The 20,922-nt window shown below is 44.2% G+C and overlaps 1 protein-coding gene and 1 long non-coding RNA gene across 4 annotated transcripts in view; one reads left to right on the forward strand and one right to left on the reverse strand.

Annotated features, from left to right (window-relative positions):
* Positions 1-4,672, forward strand: part of TXNDC8 (thioredoxin domain containing 8) — a 34,866-nt gene extending 30,194 nt beyond the window's left edge. For 2 of the 3 annotated variants that reach the window (XM_030823092.1, XM_030822988.1), the window contains 2 exons: positions 3,602-3,667; positions 4,443-4,635. In XM_030823092.1, coding sequence (XP_030678952.1) covers positions 3,602-3,667; positions 4,443-4,469 — 93 coding nt within the window. In that variant the 3' untranslated portion in view covers positions 4,470-4,635. Of the gene's footprint in view, positions 1-3,601; positions 3,668-4,442 lie in introns of all 3 variants that reach the window. The other variant, XM_030823070.1, reaches the window with a different exon arrangement.
* Positions 1-20,922, reverse strand: part of LOC115837365 — a 55,742-nt gene that overhangs the window by 4,736 nt on the left and 30,084 nt on the right. The window lies entirely within an intron of this gene.

Here is a 20,922-nt window from a genome sequence, read left to right on the forward strand (position 1 = left end):
ATTGTCCTATTGGTTTGAGCCATAAAGTTAGCTCATGCTGGTATTAAGCACCAATAGGAGATTTGCCAAAGGTCAGGGGTACCTCCACTCAGAATCCCTTTGTGGTTGCCAAATGTGAACCCCAAACATCTGAGATAGGTTTTGGTTAATTTAGAAAGTTTACTTTGCCAAGGTTGAGAATGTGTGCCCCTCAGGAGGTCCTGATGCTATGTGCCCAAGACAGTTGGAGCACAGCTTGGTTTTAAACATTTTAGGGAGATATAAGACATCAATCAACATATATGATGAACACTGGTTTGTCCGGAAAGGCAGAACAACTTGAAGCGGGGAGGGGGCTTCCAGGTCATAGGTAGATAAAAGACAAATGGTTACATTATTTTGAGTTTCTGATTAGCATTTCCAAAGGAGGCAATCAGATATGCATTTATCTCAGTGAGCGGAGAGGTGACTGAAAAGAATGGGAGGCAGGTTATCCCTAAGCAGTTCCCAGCTTGACTTTTCCCTTTAGCTTCATGATTTGGGGACCCCAAGATTTATTTATTTTCCTCTCACAACACTTTGGGCAGAAATTAAACTATTTGCCTTGCATACATCTCTCTTCAAAAGAAAGCTATCTGTGCAATAAGCTCTTATCAGTAAATTGCTCCTTACCCATTAACTCCACCTATTAAGTTCCTGTATGCAAAGCCCAGCCCTGGATAGGGAGACACAAATGTAACATTTCTCTTTGGCAAACAAGATAAAGATAGAATAAGACAGGTAATACCTAGTTGCCGAAACTTAGCTCAACACAGGCCTATGGTCATCAATGGTACACTTACTCTGTGTAAGGTACTAGATTAGATACTAAAACTATAAAGCCAGGCACAGTGATTTATGCCTGTAAACCCAGCACTTTGGGAGGGGAGGCAGGAGGATCTTTTGAGGCCAGGAGTTTGAGACCAGCCTAGGTAACACAGCAAGATCTCGCCTTTACAAAAAAATTTAAAAATTAAAAAAAAAAAAAGCCACTGTATTGGTGCATGCTTGTAGTCCTAGCTATTCAGGAAGCTGATGTGGGAGGATCACTTGAGCCCTGGGGTTCAAGACTGCAGTGAACTATGATCGCATCACTGCACTCCAGCCTGGGTGACAGAGCGAGACCTCATCTCTAAAATAAACAAATAAATAATATATGGAAAAAAATTTCAGGTACAGTCTTCATCCTTGGTGTAGTGGGAAAGATAGACGACAAAAATTAGTTAATACTGCGATGCCCAGAGTACTATGGGATAACAGAGAAAAGGTTCAAGGAAGCCTCCATGAGTTACTCAAACCATCTTGAGGCATGGTTAAGATTAGCAAGTGAGAAAAGATGACAGGAAGCAGTGTTATAAAATAACATGGGTATATGTCAGGAATTCTTTGGATAATAATACAACAATACTAAAAAGTTACCACTAGCAGATGAGCTCATGAGAGGATTTTGTCAGTTTTGTTCACAGTAAGTGTGGCTCATAGTAGGCACTTATTAAGTATTTGTTAAATGAACAAATGGATCTGAGTTCAAGGTTTATGGCAAGGAGCAACAGGGAGGGAGACAGGACAAAATTAGGGAGACCTTGGAAGAAGCTTGGATTGTATGGTGATGGGGAAAAACTGAAGATGTTTACAAAGAAGGATGGCATGCCTGGATTTGTGGTTTTGAGCTTCAGGGATGAGAAAGGACCTAAGTGGTACAAGACTGGAGACCGAGAGAGACAAGTTATATAGCCATTGCTAAAGTCAGGTGAAAGCTGACCAAGGTAAAACATATGGAATTCGGTAGCAAACTTGTCCCCTAAAGCCACCAGAATTGTTAACATGAAAAAGACTGGCAATATCAAGTGTTGTCAAGGATGCAGAGCTAGAGCTAGAACACTCATCCTCTGCTGGTAGAGTATAAATTGAAAATATATGCAGGCCAGGCATGGTGGCTTACGCCTGTAATCCCAGCACCTTGGGAGGCTGAGATGAGCAGATCACTTGAGGTCAGGAGTTTGAGACCAGCCTGGCCAACATGGTAAACCCCCGTCTCTGCTAAAATTTTAAAAATTAACCAGGAATGGTGGTGGGAGGCAGAGGTGGGAGAATCGCTGGAAGCCAGGAGGCAGAGGTTGCAGTGAGCTGAGGTTGCAGTGAGCTGAGATTGCGGCAGAAAAGAAAAGGGAGAAAGAGAGAGAGAAAGAAAGAAAAAAGAAACAAAGAAACAAAGAAAGAAAGAAAGAAAGGAAGGAAGGAAAGAGAGAGAGAGAGAAAGAAAAGAAAAGAAAAGAAAGAAGAAGCCGGGCGTGGTGGCTCATGCTTGTAATCCCAGCACTTTGGGAGGCCGAGGCAGGCGGATCACGAGGTCAGGAGATTGAGACCACGGTGAAACCCCGTCTCTACTAAAAAATACAAAAAATTAGCCGGGCGTGGTGGCGGGCGCCTGTAGTCCCAGCTACTCGGAGAGGCTGAGGCAGGAGAATGGCCTGAACCCAGGAGGCAGAGCTTGCAGTGAGCCGAGATCGTGCCACTGCACTCCAGCCTGGGCGACAGAGCGAGACTCTGTCTCAAAAAAAAAAAAAAAAAAGAAAAGAAAGAAGAAAATACATGCAGAATAATTTCAAAACCTGTGGGGTAGCTTCTACTGAAGCAGAACCCACAATCCCACTTTTAGCTATACAACAGAAATCAGTGCTTATGTGCCCACAAAGATATCCCTACAAAGATATGGACAAGAACATCCACGGTAGCACTATTTGTCACAGCGAAAATGGATAAACATTCATGCAATGGAATACCAAAGAAACACTGAAAAATGACTGTAGTGACACTATCCAGGTACGTCTCATAAATATCATGTTGAGTGGAAGAAGCCAGACACAGAAGAATACATATCGTAGAATTCCATATTTCTTTTTTTCTATTTTTTAAAAACAATTACATTTGAATTTGAATCAGTGCACCATACTCTTTTTTTTTTTTTTGAGACAGAATCTCTGTCTGTCACCCAGGCTGGAATGCAGTGGCTTGATCGTGGCTCACTGCAACCTCCACCTCCTGGGTTCAAGTGATTCTCGTGCCTCCGCCTCCCACGTAGCTGGACTTACAGGTGTGTACCACCACGCCTGGCTAATTTTTGTATTTTTAGTAGAGATGGGGTTTTGCCATGTTGGCCAGACTGGTTTCAAACTCCTGATCTCAAGTGACCCACCCGCCTCAGCCTCTCAAGGTGCTCGGATTACAGGCATGAGCCACTGCACCCGGCCGTCCATCTTTAAAAGTCCAAAAACAGGCAAAATGAATTTATCATGCTTCCTGCCAAGACTGGTCATTCAGGTAGCCAAGCCCTGCCTATGTTCCCACCAGAAGTTCTTATCTCTGCACGAGCTCTGACCTCAGATTTTGCAGAGGATCATGAACCTCCCTTCATGCCAAAGAGCCACCACCTAGCTGCCACCTAACTCTTAGCAAAGAGAAACTTTTGCAGATCCTTTCTGACAACTTCCTCCCCTGGCAAGGCCAAAAGAAATAGTTATAGGGGAGATGGTTACAAACCAGGCAATTCAGATAAATTATGAAATTCTGCACCCACACTTAGGTAACCCTATTCTCAAGAATCAAAAGAATAATTTGCTGTTATAGAAGTGGATTCATGAGCAACCTGGTAAGTGAAATGGGATCAAGGTAGAGTTACAAATCTGGGGTTTACTTTGAAGAAATAAATACAATGACACACTCAGGCAGAATGCTGCTGCCTGGAGAAGCAGAAGCCTTAGGTGTGGGGATGGTTTCTCCCTGCAGCACACTGGGCACTAAAGTTAGTTCTAGACTTTTCTAGCCCCTGCCCCAAAGTCCTAACACTATTCCTGGTGGCTCAACCGCCCCTTACTGGGGACTCAAGTTTTCACCCAATCGCAACCTCACACTCTTCCTTGTCTTCAACCACGTAATATATTTAGTACTAAAGTCTTTGAATTCCATCTTTCTTCAAACATAAGACACTCGTGAAAGATGCATTCTTATTTTATATACCACTAAAAAGTGTTCCAAGTGAAATATAACATACCATCCACTATGAAATGCATTCTGATTCAGAGATGTAAACATTTGAAAAGAACATGTGCTTCTTAGAATCAGTGAACTATAATACTCTTACCTGGGGAGAAGTCAGGGAATGACAAATCCCAAGCCATTTGATTTCAGGAGATTGTGTATATTAATTAACAAATCCTCGATACCAATGTATAAGAGCTCTGAGAAGTTCCAATGATGGAGTTTGTTTATTTCCAGCATCATTATATGTTTTAGATCTTAGATTAAAGGTATATTATGGAGAATTATAGAGATCTGGCAAAGTTTTAGCATAAGTAATTTTGAAAGGATGCCAAATATGAAAATATTATGAATTTAATGTGTTTAATGTGCATTTATATTTAAAGTGTCTTGCAGATGATGGAAATGAGTAGGATTAACTTTTCATTCAGGAATAAAATTCCTTAAAGCCTCAACATTTTTGCAGTACTTGAATCAATAAATGTTTCACCTTTGTGCATTTGTGAACAGATTTTTGAATTTTGTGGAGCTGATGCTAAAAAATTGGAAGCCAAGATTCAAGAATTAATGTAAGCTGATCTCCAAGGCAAAATACACTTGTGACATTTGAAAAGGCAAGAGCAAATGTGTTTATGCTTTCATTTCCAGCAAATATTGTAGTGCTCTATTGGTCTCTCCCCTAATGCTTTGCTGGTTGAATACCATAATGCAATCTCACTGCAAAATTGCTAAAAACTGTTGCAATATCAGAGATTGTGTCATTTCCGTTCTCCAACTTGGGCTTCCCACTTGCTCTGAGCACACTCCTTGGGCAGTGTTTTTATGACCTTCACAAGAGAGGTCCTGCACAGCTAAGTAATACCAAGTCATCAAGATTTTCCAGAGATCAGCAAAGATCCAATTCTTCCCAGTGGTCAAGGAACAAATAAATGCCTTAATGCCTTCGTGCACTTTGAATATATGAAAGCCTCCCCCCATTCAGCCATTTCTTATGGTACAAAATTCTTCTCCAATGCATCATTTTTTTTTTTTTTTTTTGAGACAGTCTTGCTCTGTAGCCCAGCCTGGAGTGCAGTGGCATGATCTCGGCTCACTGCAACCTCTGCCTACCAGGTTCAAGCTATTCTCCCACCTCAGCCTCCTGTGTAGCTGGGATTACAGGCAGGCGTCACCACACCTGGCTAATTTTTGTGTTTTTAGTAGAAACAGGGTTTCACTATGTTGTCCAGGCTGGTCTCGAACTCCTGCCCTCAAGTGATCCTCCTGCCTCAGCCTCCCAAAGTGCTGGGATTACAGGCATGAGCCACCATGCCCAGGCATCATTTTATGTTTGACCTCTGTCATTTTTCTATCTCTCTCACTCCCTTTCTAAAGTCCTCCTATAAACACAGACACACACACAGACCCACACACATACAAACCAGAAAGTCCTTTTACTGCCTATTGAAAAAAAAAGATAACTCAGACATTTAGAGCCCAGAGGAGATGGCTTCTATACTATACTAATTGTGCCTATGCTGAGGCTGCCACCAGACGAACACTGGAGTCTTAAGTCATAGACAGAGTGGAGCTGGCTTTCCTAGGCATTAATAACTGAGATTTTGATAAAGCATAGGCTCCATATGCTTTTTTAGAATTCTTTGGAGTAGGCAGAGCACAGTGGCTCACGCCTGTAATCTTAAAAAACTTTGGGAGGCCAAGGCAGGTGGATTGCTTGAGCCCAGGAGTCTGAGACCAGCCTGGGCAACATGGTGAAACCCTGTCTCTACAAAAAATAGACAAATTAGCCAGGCATGGTGGCTTGCATCTGTAGTCCCAGCTGCTTGAGAGGCTGAAGTGGGAGGATCGCTTGAGCCCAGGAGTTTGAGACCAGCCCAGGCAACATAGCGAGACTCTATCTCTATAAAAAAGAAAAAAAAATACAAAAATTAGCCAGGCATGGTAGCTCATGCCTGTAGTCCCAGCTGCTTCGGAGGCTGAGGTGGGAGGATCACTTGTGCCTGGGAGGTGGAGGTTGCAGTGAGCTGAGATCATGCCACTGCACTCCAGCCTGGATAATAGAGCGAGACTCAGTCTCAAAAATAAAAAATAAAATAAATAAACAGATAAATAAAAATTTAAAAAAATCTTTGGGCTATAGAGGAAACCAGCACATACTAGTTTAAGCGAAAAGGAGAACAAATATGCATTGAGCACTGACTCTGCCAAACACTGGAATAGGCACTTAAAATAAAACTTGATTCATGGAATCCAAATGCAGAGATACAGTCAGCCTTCACATGAGATTAGAAGCAGGGAGAGGAAAGCTATGGGGGACTCAGGATATTTCCAAGTATTTCTGTCCTCTGCTTTTCATCTGAATCATCCTTTATGTTGCTACAGATAGATGTTCTTTATTTTCCAGTCTTCGTGCTGGAAAGTAGTCCCTGCCAATAACTCCCAAGCATGTATTATCTCCTTCATTCAAGAGACCAGCCAGACTATTCCTTCCTGAACAACTCTAGCCAGGGGGCAGGATCACAACAATAAAGGCAATTTTGCTCCTATTATAAGGGTGGGGGTGGAGATGGTGGGAACCCCGGAAAAGCAAGAGGCTGAAAAGACTTAAAATGTTGTGCTCACTGCAAAAAATAAACTTTTAAAATAAAATAACAATTTAAAGCAAAAGTTGTCTGATAAAAATCTGTATATGCCATGCTCACATATATATTTAGTGTATTTGCTAGACAATATCCTAAACCCTTTGCATTCATTACCTCATTTAACTTTTGCAGCAATCCTATAAGTGGAATTGTGTTGAGAAATGTTTAACAACTGGCTCTCTGGGAGAAAAATACTGCCTGGTCTGAAGTGGTTGCCAATTTCTGTGGTGTAAATACTTGGTAGATTTCAAGCTACCCAGTGGCATCACTGAGCATGCAGTTGGGAAGAGATGTACACAATAGGCCCTCATAAGCTGGTAAGATTTAGCTGTAGCACACCAGTACCTATAGTGGAGGTACTACTTTTATCCCTATTTTCTTGCACAGGAGAAAACAAACACAAAGAAGTTAAATGACTTGCCCAAATTTCCCCAGAAAAATCCGCATTGGACCCCAGCTCTATGATGCCAAAGTTAAGACTAAAGGTTTAAGCAAAGTTGTATAGTCAAGCTTATAAACATGGCATATAATGGTGACCTCATTTTAATAACACCTCATTTAGAGGGGCTTAGAGTAAGTAACACATATCAATTTGAACTTTCAGGGCTAATGCCCAAGTTTGTAAACCATAATTGTGATCTACCGAATTCTTTGCACCATACTGTATCTAGATCATCTCTCTCTAGATCATTTCTCTCTTCCTCTTTTTTTTTTTTTGAGACAGGTTCTCACTCTGTTGCCCTGCCCTGGCTGGAGTGCAGTGATGCGATCACAGCTCACTGCAGTCTCCATCTCCCAGGCTCAAATGATCCTCCCGCCTCAGCCTCCCAAGTACCTGAATCCACAGGCATGTGCCACCACACCCAGGTAATTTTTGTATCTTTTGTAGAAATGGGGTTTCACGAAAATGCCCACGCTGGTCTAGATCTCCTGGGCTCAAATGATCTGCCCTCCTCCGCCTCCCAACATGCTGACATTACAGGCATGAGCCACCATGCCTGGCCTGGGGCCTCTTTTTAACCTCCAGAAAGAATACTGCAGTTCTGCCGGGCATGATAGCTCATGACTGTAATCCCAGCACTTTGGGAGGCCGAGGCGGGTGGATCACAAGGTCAGGAGTTCAAGACCAGCCTGGCCAACATTGTGAAACCCTGCCTCTACTAAAAATACACAAATTAGCCAGGTGTGGTGGCAGGTGCCTGTAATCCCAGCTACTCCGGAGGCTGAGGCAGGAGAATTGCTTGAACCTGGGAGGAGGAGGTTGCAGTGAGCTGAGATCAAGCCACTGCACTCCAGCCTGGGCGACAGAGCAAGACTGTCTCGGAAAAAATATATATATATATATTGCAGTTCTTCCATCGGATCCCATGGGCCCTTTAAGCCAGCAGTCTGCTTTACTCCAGCATAGTACCCTGCAGTATTCACTGAAGCAAGCCCACCATCTTTCCTGACAGCCTCCTGATTTCTTCCATGTGCACCGAACAACTCAACAATATCTGCCCCAACCTCCTGGCTCCAAAGCACAGTTCTCTCACTTCTCAAAGTTTGCATTAATGACAAAATGCAAAGAAAAATATGTATCCAGATTTACTGCATCATTTCCTCCTTCCTTAAGTGAAGTTAAGAACATTACTTAACCACAACAAAGTGTTTTATCTAGGACCAGGGATCGGGTCTCATGCCTGTAATCCCAGCACTTTGGGAGGCTGAGGCAGGAAGACTACTTGAGTCCAGGAGTTTGAGACCAGCCTGGGCAATGCAACAAGACCCCATATCTACAAAACCTAAACATTAGCCAGGCATGGTAGCACACGCCTATAGTCCCAGCTACTCAGGAGGCTGGGGTGGGTGGATGGCTTGAATCAAGGAGCTTGAGGCTGCAATGAGCCATGATCGTGCCACTGCACTCCGGCCTGGGAAACAGAGTGAGAACCTCCTCTCAAAAACAAAACAAACAAACAAAAAACCAGCCTGACCAACATGGTGAAACCCCGTCTCTACTAAAAATACAAAAAAAAATTAGCCGGGCGTGGTGGCGGGCGCCTGTAAACCCAGCTACTTGGGAGGGTGAGACAGGAGAACCGCTTGAAACCGGAAGGCAGAGGTTGCAGTGAGCCGAGATTGTGCCACTGCACTCCAGCCTGGGCAATAGAGGCAAAACCCTGTCTCAAAAAAAAAAAAAAATTTACCTAGCTCTTGTATCTCCAATGAACACACTTTTAACATGCTAAGAAAGTTCTGACTTATTGTTAACATTTATTCACCTAGGATTTACAAATTTCAGTCTAAATTTAAAATCTTCCTCCCCAAACATTTATATTGGGCACACTCACCACTAGTCTTGGAAAAGTGTGAGGTGGGTTAAAAACCAAGTTGGGACCTTCCTCACTTTCACTTTCAGTACCTTCTCACCCAGGTTTTTTCCCTCATCCTAATCTGCTATCACCACCCAGCACACATTTTATGTCTTATTTCCCCAAAGCCTTTCTTGTTCTTACCAAAATCCATTTCTCCCATCATTCATTCACTCATTCATCCAACAGTCATTAATGGGGTGGTTTGATGCTAGCAGTAGGCCCATCCTAGGGATGCATAGAGTATGAATACTCTCCTTGAGATGCTCACATTTCAGCAAGAGAGACAGGCATGCGCAAACAAAGCTAAAGGAATTACAGTAACAGATGCTCTAATCAATATTTATGCAAAGGCAAAGTGACGTAGAAAAACAGGTAAGAGTGATTGATTTGCCTGGAGGTTGGGCAGGGAATGGGATTGCATTTCAGTGGCTTCTGGGAAGAGCTGACAGTTAGGCTGGGCTTGAAGGCTAGGAGGAGTCTGTTAGATACCCAAGGGAAGAAAAGGCTGATAACACAGAAAAAACAGTGATTTGAAAATGGAGGGCGGAGGGACAGTGCCAGAGTCTGCAGTACTGGAATTTGGGGAAAATGGAAAAAACCAGCTAATCTCAGTAGGCCCCCTAAAAGGCTTAAAGTGTCTCCTTTTCAGAGGCATTTGTTTGCATAGGAGCAAAGTTTAGCACAGTAACATTCAGTATTAGAAAGCATGCTTGATTGGCCATCAGAAGATGAGTTCTCATCATAGTCTATTAGCAGCTGTGTTGTTTGATTTTTCAACACTTAGGAGGAGAAGCTGGAGTAAGGATTCTAAAAGGCCCACTCATAAATATATCTACAGGCCAGGCACAGTGGCTCATGCCTGTAATCCCAGCACCTTGGGAGGCCAAGGCCGGTGGATGACGAGGTCAGGAGTTTGAGACCAGCCTGGCCAACATGGTGAAACCCCGACTCTGCTAAAATTACAAAATTTAGCCAGGTATGGTGGTACATGCCTGTAATCCCAGCTACTCTGGAGGCTGAAGTGAGAGAATCGCTTGAACCCAGGAGGTGGAGGCTACCGTGAGCTGAGATCATGCCACTGCACTCCAGCCTGGGTGACAGAGTGAGACCCTGTCTCCAAAGATAAAATTAAAAAATAAAAGGCCAGGCCCAGTGGCTCACGCCTGTAATCCTGGCACTTTGGGTGGCAGAGGCAGGTGGATCATGAGGTCAGGAGTTCAAGACCAGCCTGACCAACATGGTGAAACCCCATCTCTATTAAAAATACAAAAAAATTAGCCAGGCGTGGTGGCACGTGCCTATAATCCCAGCTACTCAGGAGGCTGAGGCAGGAGAATTGCTTGAACCCAGGAGGTGGAGGTTATAGTGAGCCGAGATCGTGCGCACTCCAGCATGGACACCAAGAATGAAACTCTGTCTGAAAATAAATAAATAAATAAATAAATAATAAAAACCCATCTTCACTGTGGACCAACTTGTACTATTTCAAAGGAGTGATGCTTGAGCTCAGAAATAATGTTCTCTGTGCTGCTTTCCACAGCTTGTGGTGCTCCTATTCAGCCCCACACTTCACAGGAGCAGAACACACTCCAGGGTCTATTATGAGACCTCACATGTGGATTGTGAGAAAGCTCAGCATGGGATTCAAACCCCACTCCTGAGTAAGCACTATTGTGTGGTCCAGTTGTTTAGCTGTTGTCCAAAATCATAGTTAGCCCAGCTAAATCTGAAACAGGTCCTCCCTGACAGTGTCAAAGGAAAAAAAAAATTGCATAGGGCACTAACGAACATACAGTGCTAGGCTAAGCTCATTTAGAAGTTGTCACCCAGGTGCAGTGACTCATGCCTGTAATCCCAGCACTTCAGGAGGCTGAGGTGGGAAGGCTGCTTGAGGCCAGGAGAATGAGATCAGCCTGGGCAACATAGTGAGACCTTGTCTCTACAAAAATTACAAAAATTAGCCAGGTGTGGTGGTGCACATCTGTGGTCCCAGCTACTCAGGAGGCTAATGCAGGAGGATCACCTAACCTGGGAGGTCAAGGCTGCAGTGAGCCATGACCATGCCACTGCACTCCAGCCTGGGTGACAGAGTAAGACGCAGTCTCAAAAACAAAAAAAGAAAGAAAAAAAAATTGTGCTCAATAAAAGAAACTACTCTGCCTGATGCAGTGGCTCACACCTGTAATCCCAACACTTTGGGAGGCTGAGGTGGGTGGATCACCTGAGGTCAGGAGTTCGAGACCTGCCTGGCCAACACGGCAAAACCCTATCTCTACTAAAAATACAAAAATTAGCCAGGCATGGTGGTGTAATCCCAGCTACTCAGGAGGCTGAGGCAGGAGAATTGTTTGAGCCCTGGAGGTAGAGGTTGCAGTGAGCCGAGATTGCACCACTGCACTCCAGCCTGGGCAACAGAGTGAGTAAGGCTCTGAGAGAGAGAGAGAGAGAGAAGAAAAGAAAGAAGAAACTACAACAAAGTTTGTAAAAGCCCATCTGAGGAGCAGAATCACTTTTCACATTACATTTTTATGACTGAGCCGTAGTATCAGGCGTCCTTTCCTCCAGGGAAAAAGGGAAAGAACTGTTTCAGACAACATGCTTGGACAGAACTACTCATCTCCAGAAAAAACAGTGGACTAAGGCAGTTGGCCTTCTCCGTGGGTGAATATTCTGAATAGCACTTTGGTCCAGAGTTGAAGGCCTTCCTGAAGCTAGCCCAGCTCAGAACTGTTGCCACCTGGGACGTCTTGATTCTCGGTGTGTTCAGCAAGGGCAGAAGGTCCTCCTGAAGACACTTGAGCACTCTTAGGCAGTAGTGTTCTCAAGGCTCCCAAGCAACCCTGGGAAACCAAAACAAACAGACACGCATTTCCCATGTCTCTGGACCTTCATTTCACATCTCTGGGCTATAGATTCAATGTCTATTAAGGTTCTGTGCAGAATAGTGTTCATTCTTCTTGTGTGCATGTTATATGTCAAGCACTGTACCAAGCAATATACCTCAGACTCAATTTACATTGCTCATCTAAGTCTCACATGACTGAAATTGATATTATCGTGATTGCCACTTTATAGATGAGGAAACTAAGATTTAGAATTTGTCTAAGTTCTCCACAGCTAGTAAGTGATGGAGTAGTCGTTTGAGATACTGCTATGATAGCACCATAATGTTACTCGTATATGTAGCCATCTACACGGGGTGATTCAAGAAGACTCAAACATTTCTCTTTTCTCCAAAAGACCTCTTCAGTCTCTCTAGCCTCTCCTGATTCCTGTCTCTTGTAGAGGAGGAATGAGTTTTAACAGTTTAGTAGTTTTGCTTAAAGAATATAGAGCAAGTTTTTGAAGACACAGTATATGTAACAGGTCAGTTTTGATTAATTCATTTAGTCAGCAAACATTTATTTAACATCTATTATGTACCAGGCATGGATCAAAGTTCTTAGGATATAACAGTGAAAAAAATAAACAAAGATCCTCTACCTTAAGGAGCTTACAGTCTAGCGAAAAAAGACAGAAAATAATAAATAAGTAAAGAGCAGATTATAATAAAAGGTGACAAGTCTTGCAAAACAAATGAAAACATGAGATGGGATAAAGAGGATCAGGAATGAGGGGGTGAAAGAGGCAGGTAAATAAGATGTCAGTTGGCCTCAGTGTGAAACCACTGTTGCAAAATTGTAACTGTGAAGATTATTACAGTGATACAGTGAAAGAGATCTAACCTAACTCACTCCATCTTGCTTTTAACCTCCAAGTTGTCCTTGTTCATTCCTGGGCGTGGGCCAAACTAACTTTGGAAGAAACTTAATTTATAGTTTAACTTTGAAACAAAGACATAATATGCCTTTCCCAAAACAAATGCTTTTCCTGCCTGGGGACTAGTCTGCCTTTGCGGGACTAATAAATTTGCCACAAGATTAGAAATTATGGTTTAGGAGTCATGCAGCTAGAGGCCACAAGATTCTGATCCTCCTCAAATTTCTCCTGGGGATAACATCACTATTGTAAAGCCTAAGGTCAGTGCTTGAGATGTTTTGCAGTCCCTGCACTTGATGGATCAGCTGGCATCACCCCGATTGATAAAGTGGCTCATCTAGTCTTGTGGCCCCCACCCAGGAACTGACTCAATGCAAGAGGACAGCTTCGATTCTCTCTGATTTCATTTCCGACCCAACCAATCAGCACTCTCAATTCACTGACCCCTACCCACCAAAATGTCCTTAAAAAACCCCATACCCTAATTGTTGGTGAGACCGATTTGAGTAATAATAAAACTCTGGTCCCCTATACAGCTGGCTCTGTGTGAATTACACTCTTTATTGCAATTGTCCTGTCTTGATAAATCAGCTCTGTCTAGGCAGCGGGCAAGGAGAACCTGTTGGGTAGTTCCAGGTGGGAAGGTAAGACTTAAGCAAAGGTTTTGAGGAGGTAAGGAAATTAGCCAAACTCTATGGAGAGAATAGGAATTGAGGCAAAAGGAGCAGCTGGAACAAAAACCCCAAGACAGAGTGTGCCTGGTGTGTGTGAGAAAGGATATAACAGTGAAAAAAAATTAAATAAAGATCCTCTACCTTAAGGAGCTCTCAGTCTAATGAAAAAAGACAGAAAACAATAAATAAGTAAAGAGTAGATTTAATAAAAGGTGACAAGTCAGCAGGTGACAAACGGCAAGGAGGGCTGGCTGAAGTAGGAATGAGGAAAAGAGTGCTGGGAGAGGTGGTCACAGAAGTATCTGAGAAGACTAGATCATATAGGCCGGGCGTGGTGGCTCACGCTTGTAATCCCAGCACTTTGGGAGGCCGAGGCGGGCGGATCACGAGGTCAGGAGATCCAGTCCACGGTGAAACCCCGTCTCTACTAAAACTACAAAAAAATTAGCCGGGCGTGTTGGCGGGCACCTGTAGTCCCAGCTACTCGGAGAGGCTGAGGCAGGAGAATGGCGTGAACCCGGGAGGCGAAGCTTGCAGTGGGCCGAGATCACGCCACTGCACTCCAGCCTGGGCGACAGCGAGACTCCGTCTCAAAAAAAAAAGACTAGATCATATAGAGTTTTGCAGGACATCGTCAGAACTTTGCTTTTATTCTATGTCAGAATGGGGGCTGGTGAAGTTTTGAGCAGAGGAGGGACAAAGGGAAAACCAGGAGGAGTCTGTTTTAGTAACTCAGGCAAGAATTAATGGAGCCAGCCAGGCACAGAGGCTCATGCCTGTAATCCCAGCACTTTGGGAGGCCGAGGCAGGTGGATCACTTGAGGTCAGGAGTTCGAGACCAGCCTGGCCAACATAGTGAAACCCCTGTCTCTACTAAAAATACAAAATTAGCCAGGCGTGGTGACACACACCTGTAATCCCAGCTACCTGGGAGGCTGAGACACTAGAATTGCTTGAACTTGGGCAACAGAGGTTTCAGTGAGCCAAAATGGTGCCACTGCACTCCAGCCTGGGCAGCAGAGCAAGATCTGTCTCAACAACAACAACAACAACAAAAAGAATGGACCTGAGACCAAGGTAGTAACTGCAGAGGGGGTGAAAAATGGATTTTTTATACGTATAAATAAATTGGGATTAAATTTCCTGATGGCTTGTATGGGGGCCCTGAGAGAAAGAAGAATAATACCTGAGCACTTTGAAGGGTGGAGTTGCCAACCACTCTCACAGAGATGGCTGAGGGTGAAGCTGGTTTCTAGGGAAAGATCAGGGTTCAGGTTTGGACATGTTAAGTTTGAGACATCTATCAGGCATCCAAGTGCTGTCAGTGAATAGGCTGTAGAATATATACATCTGCAGTGCAGGAGAGAAGCCTGCGTTGGGGATATAAATTTTTATTTTATGTTTTTCACCCAGGCTGAAGTACAATGGCACAATCTCAGCTCACTGCAACCTCCACCTCCCAGGTTCTAGCGATTCTCTTGCCTCAGCCTCCCGAGTAGCTGGGATTCCAGACACACGCCACCACACTCGGCTAATTTTTGTATTTTTAGTAGAGATGGAGTTTCACCACCTTGGCTAAGCTGGTCTCGAAACCTTGACTTCAAGTGATCCACCTGCCTCGGCATTCCAAAGTGCTGGGATTACAGGCGTGAGCCACCGCGCCCGGCCTGGGATATAAATTTCGAAGTAGTCAGCACATAAATCTTTTAAAATCACAAGACTGAATATGACCTTCAAGGGAGTGCATACAGATTGAGATGAGGATGAAGGATCCTAGACACTTCCACATTATGAGGGTGAGAAGAAGAGAATAACTTACAAAGAAGACTGAGAATTCATGACAAGTGAGGTAGGAAGAAAACAGAGTGTAGTGTCCCAGAAGCCAAGTAAATAAAGTGTATAGAGGAAGAGGGAGTGACCAACTATACCAAACAATGGATCAAGTACAATGCAGAGTAAGAATTGACCACTAGCTTGAGCAACATGGAGGCCACTGGCAACAGTGGGGTGGGAAACTGATTTGAGTTGCCTCTGCAACTTGGGTTTTACTATTCAAGAGGACAAATGAAAAGGTGCTGGTGGCCAATTAGGAGAGATATATTTCCTAAAAGAATTACATTCCGAAGAATTCCTAAAAGAGTTATTTCCTGTAGGTACCTGCTGGTTAGAAATTTGTCCCCTACGACCGACGGGGCACCTGGTGGGAGGGACCGGGAGCCCGCACTGGGGAACTGCAGGACGCAGGCCCTCGGGCAGGAGCGTCTGGCAGAGCCGGGAGCGTGGCAGGCTCCCTCCTTTGCAGGACAAGGTGGGGCCTCTGTGGCCGTCCTGGACAGGCCGGGGTGGCGGCAGCTTTACCCACGTGGAAGTGGGGCTGGGTCTCACTTGTCTGGTGGTGGTCTCTGGCTCCACCTTGCTTGCTGCAGCCCTGGGGAGCAGGCACTGGGTGGTTCTTCCACCTATTTGCTGCTGGTTCCCCGGACAGTGCATGGGCAGCGGGGGGCTGTGGGCAGGGCTGGAGTTTAGTCTAAGGTAATGTAACAATGTTGGTTTCTTAGTTTTGACAAATACAGCATGGTAACTTAAGATGCTAACATCAGGGCCGGCCACGGTGACTCACACCTATAATCCCAGCACTTTGGGAGGCCAAAGCACATGGATCACCCGAGCTAAGGAGTTCAGCACCAGCCCGGGCAACATGGCAAAACCCCATCTCTACAAAAATATACAAAAACTAACGAAATGTGGTGGCATGCACATGTAGTCCCAGCTACTCAGGAGGCTGAGGTAGGAGGACTGCTTGAGACTAGGAGGTCGAGGCTGCAGTGAGCTGAGATCATGCCACTGCATTCCAGCCTGGGCAACAGAGCAAGACCCTGCCTCAAGAAAAAAAAATGTTAATATCAAGAGACTGAGTGAGGAATATACAGGTACTCTCTACCATCTCTGCAACTTTTTAAAAATAAATTACAGGCCAGCACGGTGGCTCACGCCTGTAATCCCAACACTTTGGGAGGCTGAGGTGGGTGTATCACCTGAGGTCAGGAGTTCAAGAGCAGCCTGGCCAACATGGTGAAACCCCATCTCTACTAAAAAAAAAAAATACAAAAAAAAATAAAATAAATTCGGGCGTGGTGGCAAGTGCCTTTAGTCCCAGCTACTCAGGAGGCTGAAGTAGGAGAATCGCTTGAACCCAGGAGGCAGAGGCTGCAGTGAGCTGAGGTCACACCACTGCACTCCAGCATAGGCAATAGAGCAAGACTCTGTCTCAAAAATAAATAAATTTTTAAAAAACCCAAAATAAAGTCCATTTTTTAAAAAAAATGCATTTGTAAGGGGATGTGCTATGAAGGAGAAGCACTCATGCTTTGTGAGCATGTCCTAAGGAAAGGAAATTTGAACTTGCCAGAAGTCAGAGATGGCTTCCTGATGCGATAACTGTAGACCTGAGACCTTAAGAATGAGGGAGCATTTTTGAAAACCGCAGTTCTCAAAGTCAAACAAAGTCACACTTAGACATTACAAGAGTATTTTGGCCATACACAGTGGTGTGCATCTGTAGTCCCAGCTACTCAGGCGGCTAAGGAGGGAGGATTGCTTGAGGCCAGGAGTTCAAGGCACTACAATGGCGTCTGTGAACAGCCACTACACTCCAGCCTGGGTGACATAGCAAGACCTATCTCTTCAAACATACACACACACACACACACACACAAAGCATTTTGCTTCCGAGAAAGTTTTTCAAGTAAAGATCATAAGTATTATTGCTGATGCATTGTGCATTTTCAGCCCAGACCTCTGCCTGGTGAGGCAGATGGAAACCTTCAGGGGGTGAGGAGACTGTGCACTCTTTTGAAGCCATTTCTCTTTCCCACAAACCTGATGTTGCCAGAGACAGGAGTGGAAAACTCTACAGCCTGTAATCTTTAAATATTTGGGCCCAGATGTGATGGGTCCATTACGTAGGACAAATGAAGTGTGTTCTTCACTCCACCAAAGCAGCCTATCACTGCTTACCCATTCCCCATGCATGCCATTCTTCCAAGCCCAGGTGATATGGAAGTGAGAACCAGACAGAAGTGGGGCCAGACAAGATTTCCATGCCAAGGATGGAAGCCTGGAGCTAGCTTGCTCTAGAGAGTCAGGCTGCTGAAGGGCGAAGAATATGACCAAGGAGGTGTAGACTAAAACAAGGCCCCTGGACTTAGAGCAGCACTAGTATTAGTAAAAGTGACTGAATATGCCTGGCACCTTGGCTCATGCCCCACCATTCCAGAGCAAAGGCCACTGTAACGAGGATGGCTGAAAAATCATTATATAGCCAGTGACAATAGAAAGGCCAAATTACGTGCATGAAAGTTTAATGTCGATGTGTAGAATGTGCAAGACAAATTAACGTCAAAGACCACCTGTAAACCCAAGCCAACACTCAAAAGTCACAGGACCTCTGGAAAGAGCAGCTGTGAAAATGTCTTTAGAGAAGAAGAACAGGATGGAGAATGAATTTCATGCCCATATGTGGCAGATGTCACATGGAGTCACTCTGGCAGCTCAGGCATTTTACGTTCTGTAGCATCTCTCTACATGTTGGAGCAGGCAGATGTTCAGTTTTCTTCACTATTATTTCAGTTCTGCCTTACATTGGAACAATAAAACAAGCCATATGTCAGAATCCAAGAGAATTCTCTGGAAACCAAAGGCTTCTCCATCTCACTTTCAGCAGCCAAAGTCTCGATGTGACTTCACTTGCTTACAAGTAGAAGGATCCATGCTTTTATAATGGCCTTTCTGTTGTAATAGGAAAAAGAGAGAGGTGACTTAATTTTTGCCTGTTGTCTAATGAAGAGTCATCTATTATTACCAGTGCAATTTTTATTTATCAAACACTAACTGTTTCCAGCTGGAACATGACCCAATAACGGCTCATCAAATGCAATCAGTGGGTCAGCATTTTCTTAAAATCAAACAAAAACAAAAAAAATCTGAGGCCATGTGTGGTGGCTCACACCTGTAATCCCAGCACTTTGGGAGGCTGAGGCAGGCGGATCACTTGAGCCAAGGTCAAGACCAGCCTGAGCAACATGGCAAAACCCTGTCTCTACTAAAAATACAGAAAAAAAAAAAAAAATTAGCCAGGCACGGTGGCACAAGCCTGTAGTTCCAGATACTCAGGAGGCTGAGGTGAAAGAATTGCTTGAGCCTAGGAGGCAGAGGTTGAAGTGAGCAGAGACTGCTGCGTCACTGCACCCCAGCCTGGGTGTCAGAGTGATACCTCGTCTTAAAAAAAAAAAAAAAAAAATCAGAGTGCATCTACTATAATAATGTGGGTTCTGGTAGTCAAGTTTGAAAGTCATTGTGGTAGGGGCCTCATCTTCATTAGTGATGACCTAGTTCAGGGATTCTCAAAGTTAAGGGTTGGGACCAGGAGTGTTAGCATCACTTGGGAATATGTAAGAAATGCACATTTCAGACCCCACTCCAGATGCCCCTAACCAGAAGCTGTTAGAGGTGGAAGCAGAAGACACATGCAAGGAAAATGGAGATGATTCTGATGCACACTCGCTTCTGAGCAACCCTGGTGAAGTACACCAAAGGACTGATTAAAAATATCAATGAGGCATTAAAACCAAAAGAGTAAAGACAAAAACAAGTTGCAACCCTTTGATAAACAATGCGGCTCAAGAATCCCAAATAAATAGCCAGAAAAACAACTACAAAAACTCTTACAGGGGTAAGTAAGTTTTCTTTAATAGAGTTGCATCTTACACAAGGCTAGGATCTAAAGATAGAGGGTAAGAAAAAAGTAACATCAGTCAAGATCCTCCATAAAGTACAGTCAGTCCTGTGTCCCAGTAAGGTCCACGTGGTCATTTTTGCTCTTCTGCACTGAAACCCATCATCATTTCCTTGACGGAGGGCCAGATGGAGTAGTTGGCTTGTGTCTAGGGCTGTATTGTTCCACAAATATTAACTGAAAATACTAGAATCCGTTCTGTGCAGTGAGATGGTACCCAGCTGGGCAAACAAACTAATTTCCCAGTATGTGTGTGTGGTTGGAAGTAGGAGGTGTTTATATTATTTTTCTCTCTCTTCACATAGTTGAAGTCACCACAAGTTACCTTTGCAGCAGATGCAATTCCAGTTATCCACCATTTACTTGGTTTAACTTTTCATTCCCCAAAAGGGATGCACACAAACACACACACACAATTTCATTTACTCCTTACACAACTCTATGAGATCAGTAATACTTTTTTGTTTTTTGGGAGGGTTTTGAGACAGTCTCACTCCATTGCCCAGGCTGGAGTACAGTGGTGCTCATTGTAACCTTTGCCTCACGTGCTGAAGCAATCCTCCCACCTCAGCCTCCTGGGTGGCTGGGACTACAGGCATGTACCTGTATTAGCCACCACATCTAGTTAATTTTTTGTATTTTTAGTAGAGACGGGGTTTCAGCATGTTGACCAGGCCCTGGCTGAAGCAATCCTCCCACCTCAGCCTCCCGAGTAGCTGCAACTACAGGCATGCAACACCACGTCTGGGTAATACTGTTGTCTTTTTAATAGAGGTGGGGTTTTGTCATGTTGCCCAGGCTGGTCTTGAACTCCACAGATCAGTAATACTTTTCTTATTGTACAGACACGAAGTTTAAAGGTTGAGGTAGCTTGTCCAAGGTCACACAACCAGCAAATGGTTGAGTGTAGATGTGAACCCAGGTATGCTAGAGAAAATTAAAAGCATGATACGCTAATATGACAAAGATTCTCTCAAAGCAAAGAAAATTTACTGCCTCAGTTGATCCTTTTATTGGTGTCACCCTCGGGCCCATGTACCCTAGGATACAGGAAATGGATTTCAGAGAAATTGCCTTGGCTAGCATATTCCCCTCTCCCAGGAGTGTTTCTGAAAATCTGTGTGTGCCACTGATAGCTTTTTAATATACTATGTGTGCTCACTCTCAAAAAAAAAATCCTGAGCCTGTCTTCTTGCCATTGTTGTTGTTCACATTAGGTGTCCTCTTAAAAGGAAGCATTAGTTTTATTATTCCTCATCGAGGCTTTACAGAAAAGACTGGCCAGGCACGGCGGCTCATGCTTGTCATCCCAGTACTGTGGGAGGCCAAGGTGGGTGGATCACTTGAGCCCAGGAGTTCAAGGCCAGTCTGGGCAACATAGTGAGACCTCGTCTCTATAAAAAATACAAAAATTAGCTAGGTGTCATGGCATGTGCCTGTAATTCGAACTACTTGGGAGGCTGAGGCAGAAGGATCGCTTGAGCCAGGAGGTGGAGGTTGCAGTGAGCCGTGATTGTGCCACCGCACTCCAGCCTGGGTGACAGTTGTGAAATCCTGCCTCATAATAATAATAATAATAATAATAATAATAAACTTATAAAAAAGAAAAGACTGGATGGGCATGAGAGGGCAGAGAAGAG

The sequence above is a fragment of the Nomascus leucogenys genome, chromosome 1a, assembly GCF_006542625.1.
Source record: "Nomascus leucogenys isolate Asia chromosome 1a, Asia_NLE_v1, whole genome shotgun sequence".
Taxonomy (NCBI): domain Eukaryota; kingdom Metazoa; phylum Chordata; class Mammalia; order Primates; family Hylobatidae; genus Nomascus; species Nomascus leucogenys.